Source organism: Trachinotus anak, unplaced genomic scaffold (assembly GCF_046630095.1).
Source record: "Trachinotus anak isolate AG129_WGS33_773 ecotype Australia unplaced genomic scaffold, CSIRO_AGI_Tana_v1 ptg000001l, whole genome shotgun sequence".
NCBI lineage: Eukaryota > Metazoa > Chordata > Actinopteri > Carangiformes > Carangidae > Trachinotus > Trachinotus anak.
In genome coordinates, this window is record NW_027273852.1 from 17077637 (window position 1) to 17086949 (window position 9313).

General features: G+C 40.3%; 1 protein-coding gene across 12 annotated transcripts in view; it reads left to right on the plus strand.

Moving 5' to 3' along the window:
- The window catches only part of neb (nebulin), a 64180-nt gene extending 55367 nt beyond the window's left edge, over nucleotides 1-8813 (plus strand). For 5 of the 12 annotated variants that reach the window (XM_071481084.1, XM_071481022.1, XM_071481038.1 and 2 more), the window contains 6 exons: nucleotides 4961-5068; nucleotides 5676-5862; nucleotides 6501-6593; nucleotides 6972-7112; nucleotides 7292-7395; nucleotides 7925-8813. In XM_071481084.1, the coding sequence (XP_071337185.1) occupies nucleotides 4961-5068; nucleotides 5676-5862; nucleotides 6501-6593; nucleotides 6972-7112; nucleotides 7292-7395; nucleotides 7925-8098 (807 nt within the window). In that variant the 3' untranslated portion in view covers nucleotides 8099-8813. Of the gene's footprint in view, nucleotides 1-133; nucleotides 227-731; nucleotides 825-2003; nucleotides 2097-2587; nucleotides 2681-3038; nucleotides 3132-3537; nucleotides 3631-4415; nucleotides 4509-4960; nucleotides 5069-5675; nucleotides 5863-6500; nucleotides 6594-6971; nucleotides 7113-7291; nucleotides 7396-7924 lie in introns of all 12 variants that reach the window. The other 7 variants (XM_071481054.1, XM_071481047.1, XM_071481011.1 and 4 more) reach the window with 4 other exon arrangements.
- Nucleotides 8814-9313: the final 500 nt, after the last annotated feature.

Genomic DNA, 9313 nt, shown 5'->3' on the forward strand with positions numbered 1-9313 from the left:
ACTGTGTGTTTTTCACTTTATGTGTGTTGGCTGTTGTTATGAATGGATGGACATGTCTGTGTGTACAGTACATACTGTGCTTTTTGTTTGTCCCTGTCTGACTCTGTACCTGTGTAACTTATACAATGGGCAGATACAGTACAAGGACTCTGTGGGTCAAGGCACAGCCATACCAGATCTCCCAGAGGTGAAGCGGGTCCGAGAAACCCAGAAGAATATCAGCTTGGTAGAGGAACAGATCTGCAGTGACCCCTATCTTATATCCTTAAAATCATCCCTCAAAATGACCTCTGACCTCTCCCATTTTTAAGTCTAGAAAACTTTATCTTCTGTGTTTTTACTACAGGTTTTCCCTCCTACATCCTAACTCAGTTTCATAAATCACTCCTTTTAGCAGTCTTGGTTGGTGACTTGATTTTGGGAGTTTGAGGTGTCCGTAGGAATTTTTCTCCTTCATGATAATTAATGTCATCTAAACCAAGAAGTAATAAACTAAATGTAGTGTCATCCATTTTGGAAATAGATCGTGCATATTTCACATCCTGACTTACTCCCAATGAATCCATATACCACTGAAATATATGAAAATTGGTATGAGTAATAACTTTATTGTCAGTTGTTGTAAAGTGTATGTTTGTGTTATGAATGGATGGACATGTCTGTGTGTACAGTATATACTTTTTGTTTGTCCCTGTCTGACTCTGTACCTGTGTAACTTATACAATGGGCAGATAAAGTACAAGGACTCTGTGGGTCAAGGCACAGCCATACCAGATCTCCCAGAGGTGAAGCGGGTCCGAGAAACCCAGAAGAATATCAGCTTGGTAGAGGAACAGATCTGCAGTGATCCTCATTTTACCCCCTTATAATTATTCCTCAAAATGACCTCTGACCTCTCCCACTTATCAATTAAGTCCACCAAACTTTACTTTCCATGTTTTTATTCCCATTTTTCCCTCCACATTCTAACTCAGTTTCATAAATCACTCCTTTTTAGCAGCCTTGGTTGATGACTTGATGTGGGAGTTTGAGGTGTCTGTAGGATTTTTCTCCTTCATGAAAATTCATGTCATCTAAACCCAGAAATAATAAACTAAATGTAGTATCAACCATTTTGAAAACAGATTGTACAGAACTTTACATATTCCCAATAGGGCTGTCAGCATTAATGCCTTAATCTCAATGAGATTAAGGACCCAGCATAACATGTTTTTTTTTGTTTTGTTTGTTTGTTTTAAATTGTGTTAATCGCGTGCCGCCAAAGATTCTTTATTTTACACAATCACTGGTGCTGCTACCAAAGATTCTACAGTGCTATGTCCTAGAATCTTTGGCTGCTACTGTTTTGACCCTTTGCCCCACGCTTACTTGTTGCCAAGCTGCCACAGACTCTTCCTACAAAGATTTTACATGGTAGAGCAAGAGACTGCATGGCAAGTCATGTCTATGGGAACAAAAAGGGGGCGGTTCCGGTCTGCATAAAGGGGCGCGTCAGGAGACCTGAAGTGTTTAAATCCAATGCCTGAATCGTCGTTGGTGAAGATCGAATGAGTTGGAAAATAAAAATATAACTTACCCAGAGCTCGTTTACGGATAAAAAAATGATCAGACATCTTCATAATTACATGTCAGACATGCTAACGTTAGCTTCCAGATCAGATAAACTGACGGTTATGTGTTGTCAAGACAAACTGTTCTGAAATGCAAAATAATAGATTTTTAATCGTGATAAAACATGCAATTAATCGCGATTAACTATAGAAATGTAACGATTAATCGCGGTTAAGAAAAAAATGTATCGTTTGACAGCCCTAATTCCCAAAATACTCAACTACCACTGAAATATATGAAAATTGATATGAATAATACACTTTTATTGTCAGTTGTTGTAAAGTGTATGTTTGTGTTATGAATGGATGGACATGTATGTGTGTACAGTACGTACTGTGCTTTCTGTTTGTCCCTGTCTGACTCTGTACCTGTGTAACTTATACAATGGGCAGATAAAGTACAAGGACTCTGTGGGTCAAGGCACAGCCATACCAGATCTCCCAGAGGTGAAGCGGGTCCGAGAAACCCAGAAGAATATCAGCTTGGTAGAGGAACAGATCTGCAGTGATCCTCATTTTACCCCCTTATAATCATTCCTCAAAATGACCTCTGACCTTTCTAACTTATCTAAAAGTCCACCAAACTTTACTTTCCATGTTTTTATTCCCATTTTTCCCTCCACATTCTAACTCAGTTTCATAAATCACTCCTTTTTAGCAGCCTTGGTTGATGACTTGGTGTTGGGGGATTTTTCTCCTTCATGATAATTCATGTCATCTAAACCCAGAAGTAATAAACTAAATAACATACCATCCATTTTGAAAACAGATCATGAAGAACTTTACATTTTCCCAACATACTCAACTACCACTGAAATATGCGAAAATTTATATAAATAATATGCTTTTATTGTCAGTTGTTGTAAAGTGTATGTTTGTGTTATGAATGGATGGACATGTCTGTGTGTACAGTATATACTGTGCTTTATGTTTGTCCCTGTCTGACTCTGTACCTGTGTAACTTATACAATGGGCAGATAAAGTACAAGGACTCTGTGGGTCAAGGCACAGCCATACCAGATCTCCCAGAGGTGAAGCGGGTCCGAGAAACCCAGAAGAATATCAGCTTGGTAGAGGAACAGATCTGCAGTGATCCTCATTTTACCCCCTTATAATCATTCCTCAAAATGACCTCTGACCTCTCCTACTTATCTAAAAGTCCACCAAACTTTACCCTCCATGTTTTTAGTACTGTTTTTCCCTCCTCCATCCTAACTCAGTTACATACATTCTTTTTTGCCAGCCTTGGTTGATGACTTGATTTTGAATTCACAAAAACATAAGTTCCCCCTCCAATATTAGTCTGCATTTCCCTAATTTTTTTCATTTTTTTCCTTATTGCTTTTCCTTCCCCTCTAAATTAAGAACTAATCAGCCTTTGCGTGTGTTACCACTATATTTGACTTTTTTATGCTATCTCATTCAAAGCTTCAATACAAAGAAGGAGTGGGACAAGGCACATCAGTATCAGAGACCCCAGAGATGGAGAGAGTTAAACGCAATCAGCAAAATATTAGCACGGTACTCCACAGAGTGACCCTGTATCCTCCTGTGCTGTACATTCATTTGCCTCTGTCCACGCTCATCTACCTCACTCTTCATCTTCCCCAAACACTGTCTTAACAATTCTCCTGAGCCTTCACCAGCCATGTAGAAGTGTTAGTGTTTGTCACATCAAACCCACCATGCAGATGTAACACCAATGAGCCCTGTGGGGTCAGCTAAACTCCACTGTGTCTCTAACAAAACCTGCTTCTTCATTTCTCAAAAACGTAAAAGTGTGTGTTTCATTCCATGTTTCATGTCTGCTGTGGCTTTTGGTGCTGTGCTGTGTCTTTCTGTCTTCCTGTAATTGTCTGTGATTGACCTGCTCTTTACTCTTTTCCTCTACTTTCTCTGGTTGAAACCCAAACTGTCTGTTGGGTAGATAAAATACAAGGACTCTTTAGGTCGAGCCACAGCTATACCGGACCTCCCTGAGGTGCAGCGGGTCAAACAAACCCAGAAGCACATCAGCTCGGTAGTGGAACAAAACCAAACCACGTGTGCTCCTAACTGTTGAGAGTGGACAGTAGTGCCCATCAATAATTCCCCTCATAAGCCTGTTTGCTACTTCCCCTCCCTTCTGCCTCATCATCTCATGCTCTCAACTCTTGCTCATCCATCTACATCCAAGGCACAGATTGCAGTTTCTTGAGCTCCAGCCCTGCCATCATCACCACCTTGACCCTAATGTAGCCTTCATTTCCATCCACATCTTTCTTTTTTTCCCCCTTTCGTGCTTTTACTCTTTCAAATCATCTTTAATCCTCAACCATCAACCCCTCAAGCTGAGTGAAATCCCCCCATTTGGCCTGTGAATACATTATTTTCTAACCTGCAGCCCAGCTTTCTTCACATAAAGCTCCTGTGTGCTGCTAAGTTAATTTCTACTTCACAGCAAATGAAAAGCTAAATCCCCTGCTGAAGCATAAGGAGTGTGTTTATCTCAAGGTTTGTGCCTACAGCAGAGCTCCTGGCTGTTTGACAGGTGCTACCAGGATGAATCACTCTATAGGACCAATTTCTCAGACTCTTCTTAAACATATTAAAAAAGCAAAGAAAAAAAAGTGAACTCTGAAAACTGAAAGCAATTCCTTCTCTGAGATTAATTCATCTTGAAAATTTCCTTAAAACTGTTTTCTCTGTATCTTCACTCTTAAGAGCTTAATCCAAGTCTATGAAACCAGTCCTATAGGTGTGTGGTCTGTGTATGGTTCAGAGTGTCTGACTGGCCCCTTGGGGCGCTGTGCTTCTGTCCTGTAGGTGTTGTATAAAGACAGTTCAGCCAAAGGAACTCCTGTGGTGTTTACTCCAGAGATGGAGCGAGTCAAAAGGAACCAAGAAAACATTAGCTCGGTACCTGCAGAACCACTGCAAGAACATTTTCTCCTTAAGAAACTGTTCTACGTTAACCCTCTTCTAACTGACTTGTCCCCTGGCTATAGTTAATCATATTAATTCTCCCCAATGTGCTCTCTTTTAAATGTGTTTAATACCACCAGCTGTGGTGTGTCTGTACACATCATCATCTCTAACCTCTCCTGTTGTTGAAACTACTCCACTCCACCCCTGCCCACTGAAGACTGGGACACAATCTTGTTTCTTTTAATCCTTGAACCTCTTAATTAAACTCTCCCTGCTAATTCATTCGTCTGAGATCCCAGTAATCCAGCAGCTGTTGTGTGTCTTCTTACCATTCACTCTCTCTGCCACACCCTTTGTGCTGTGGATGCTAATGGCTACTGTTTGATGGATTCAGGTGTAAAGCATGTCAGACGCTCACTGTGTGTCCTCTGCTCCTCCACCAGGTGCTGTACTCCGACAGTTTCCGCAAGCAGGTCCAGGGTAAGGCTGCCTTCGTTCTGGACACACCTGAGATGAGGCGCGTCAGGGAGACCCAGCGCATCATTTCTGGAGTAAGATTTTGTGGATGTCTGTTTAATTGTGTCACTCTGACTCATATTTCAGAGTTTTTTGGTAACAATGGAGCTCAGAGGGAGAGTCTATATGAGACTGTGTCTAGACAATTCATTGTTGATTTGGGTGTTTTAATGGGAATTGTTGATCAGCAGCGTACTGCACCATACTTACACACCACACCTTACTTTAGTTTTTTTGGCCTTCATTCCTGTCAGCTGTAAGAATATTGTATGTCAATTTAATATTTTAATAGCTGAGATAATAACATTGCTTCTGCAATGAGGGAACATTACTGACATAACCACTGTGCTCACTTTCAATTTTACCTCCAAAGAAGGTGGTTTAGTGGCTTTCAAGTTCTAAGAAAATATATTGGTGAATACAGTCAGTTTTAAAAATGGACAACATTCTCTCTCTATACAGTGTATATATATATACTCTGGACATATATATATATATATATATATATATATATATATATATATATATATATATATATATATATATATATATATATATATATATATATATATATGTCCAGAGTAGTACTTACATGTATAAACTAGGGTTACACTTACTGTGATTGTGACTTGTGCCCTTCAGGTGAGATACCACGAGGACTTTGAGAAAAACAAGGGCAGCTTCACTCCCACCACCTCCGACCCTGTGACAGAGCGCGTGAAGAAGAACACCCAGGACTTCAGCGACATCAGCTACCGCGGCATCCAGAGGCGTGTGGTGGAGATGGAGAGGAGACGTGCCATTGAGCATGACCAGGAGACCATCACTGGTACAGCTACAAGCATTTACACAGTCATAAGTCATTAGAAAGGCCAAATTTACTCCACTGACAGGCTTTGGAGGCTTTATAGATTCAATTTCTAAAGATTTCAATTAAAATACTCCAAATTGTTGGCTCATGTACTGTACTATTTTTCATTTAATACAACTGATTCACAGTTACGCATCAACTTTTGATTATCTTTGATCATCTTTTTTGTAGGTATTTCCAGATTTCTCAAAAGACTTTTCTCACCATCTGAAAATAGATTGTAATTAAATTTTTCTATATATCTATAACATTAATTTCTTTTTTATTTTTTAAACACAGTAACAAATTTATATTTTTCTTTTCTCATACAAAACAGAAGAGAGATCAAGCAAATCAGGCCAGTTTCTGCTGCCACCCTGCTTTGGATTAGGAGATTGCAACTTGAGAAACTTTTTTGACAGAAGAATCGTTAATGATCCTGGAAATATCCTCAAATCTGTAAATGTTGTTAAATGATCAAAGATCATCAAGGGAAACAGATACTTCACTGTATGACTTCAATTCAGTAGTAATTCATGAGAGGCACAAACTGGGTCAGACTTTATTCACAGACTGAGACACAGATTGAGATCAGTTATTTGACTCTGTGCCTTCAGATCTGCGCGTGTGGCGCACAAACCCCGGCTCAGTGTTTGACTACGACCCTGCTGAGGACAACATCCAGTCCAGGAGTCTGCACATGATGTCAGGTGAGATCAGAAACTCCTAGATATCATTGAAGTTATGCTTCCAAGTAATAAGTGTGATTTAGTTCATTTTCAGGTGATGAAGGGATTATAATTTTTTGTGCAATGCTGAAATTCAGCCTGTGATTTCATACCAACCTGCTCATTACAGTCTGATATATAAATTAATAGAAATCTGGCATCCTAAATCCTAGCTAGTTTTTCCTTGAGGAACAAGAATAAAGGCCGGGTGAATCAAAAAGTAATTATTCACATGTTAAATTTATCAGCTTTGTTCCAGTCATAACTAGAATGATAAACGTTACATCTGTTAATACACCTGTGTTTTACACTGAGAAGTTATTTAGGTAAGTTATCTTACCTCTGACGTTGTTCTGACAGTGCAAGCTCAGCGCCGCAGCAAGGAGCACTCCCGCTCCACCAGCGCTTTGAGCGGCATGGCTGATGAGAAGTCTGAGATGTCCCAGGACGCTGACCACCACATGTCCCTCTACAGCAATGGCTTCATGGCCTCCTCTATTGGTAATGATGCAGAATCCCTACAACAAACCTCAACTACAAATACAGTAAACACAGTGATGTGTTACGCTGGTATTTTACACCACAGATCAAACATCTTCACATTACAGTAACTCACTGAACACTGATTAGACTGTGTCTTATCTGTGGGGTCTTGCATTGTGTTTTTTTTTCCTCTGCAGGCTACCAGCATGCTAAGACTGTGGAGCTGCAGCAGAGGTCATCATCAGTGGCCACGCAGCAGACCACTGTTTCCTCCATCCCCTCACACCCCTCTACCACTGGAGTAAGAAGCACTGACTCACATTACATATCTTGCTGTAGTGGTGTACAAATGTTCAAGGAGCCTGTCACTGATGCATCACCACAGCCAGAGAGGGCAGTGAAACAATGCCTTTCAGTCTGCCGTTAAATTTTTCTTTAAAGCTAAGGTTAAGTGAATTTGTGTGGACAGTTCTCAGCAGTGCATTAATACAAGTGAGCATATAGGCAGCAGAATGGTGTGAGTCAAAATAAACTACAGTATGTTCATGGTAATGAAGGATCATGTCACGCAGGACAACAGTCTGTCTCACTGACCTTTCAACATCAGTGGAGCTCAGCAGCACAGAGGGATAACATATATTTGTATGCAGGCAAAAAAAACCCAAACTAATTAGCAGGCTTAATTCACCTCTGGTTTATTTGTTCATACCAGTGCATTTGTTTACAATTATAAAAATATTAAATATATCACCAACCTTATCCTTTAAACTCTGGCTCTCTCATCAGCCTTGAAACACACTGACTGACTGATCTTGCTTTATCCTCTGCAGAAAACTGTGCGAGCCATGTATGACTACTCTGCAGCCGACAACGATGAGGTGTCCTTCAAGGATGGCGATGTCATCGTTAACGTGCAGTCCATCGATGAGGGGTGGATGTACGGTACTGTGCAGCGCACCGGCAAGACCGGCATGCTGCCAGCCAACTACGTTGAAGCAATTTAAAGACAAAGCCCGCCCATTGTCCCTCCGGAGTGGGCGAGACACATCCACAGGGCAAACTGATTGGTCTTCCTGTGATCACAACTGTGGCTTTGTGCAATGTGTAGCTTTTAGTTTCTTGTAGCTCTGTAACTGTATTTGAATTGTGTTGTAATTCTCGTTGGTAAGTCTGTTATCATTCATATGCTGCTGCCCCCGTTTCCTGTGGATGTGACCTAAGCATCATGACACATATATATATTTCTGATTATACATACTATGCCTACTATTTTACTATTTTAGATTGTTTAACTGTTCTAAGACACTGTCTTGGAAAAGCAAGAGTCACTAACATACATCCTGGCCCATTATTTTGTAAATTTCAAAAATATTTAATACATATAAAACATTGTTTGACCGAGTTGTACCGAGAGAGTATTTCCTCATAAAGACAATGGGCTCAAGTAGTTCCTATTGTGTCTTTAATAGAAGTTCTGTGGAGAAGAAAAGGAAATGATTAAAACAACGAAACTTACAAGGAGTCAGTTACCATCTACCTCCTCCATGATTAAACCACTCCTGAAGAGTTGTCTGAGACAAGCCTCAGTCTTCCCTCCCTTACACTGAAGGCTGGCCACTAGTAGAATGTGTGTTTTGTTTCTTCCGATTATTTAGGTCCTAGGTGAGGCACGTCCTCTACCTTTAATCAGTAGCTAATAAAGCACACCAAGCTCCTGCAGCACCCTGCCTCCTTCTCTTCATTCTGAGAAACTACAGCCATTTGTATTCATAAAGCTGGTAACTGTGCTAATATCTTTGTGTGATCTCGTGCGCAGCTACCAACATTTTCAGGCCTTCAAGCGTCACATTAACATGGTTTTTCTCTAACCTTGTTTCAGACCTCTGAATCACTACTCCACATCTCTGGTGTTGTGCTAACAGACAAGAAAACAAGAATAGAGACGTCATCTTGCTGTGCCAGAGCCAGAAAAGTTAAGCCTGAAAAAAAAGGCACAGAAAAGGTGACTGGCATGAGATCAACACAGCTGTACATGTTTGAAGTCTTACAGAAAAACCAACTGTGAAATCTGCATATTTATTGAATAGACACATGTTAACTCCTTGTCTTAACTGCTACGGCAGCTTTCAGGTCAAATGATGGAATGACAAAATAACAACCTCTTACAAATAGGAAACAGCTTAAAAAATGAACTGAAAACACAACGATAGTTCAGCCTG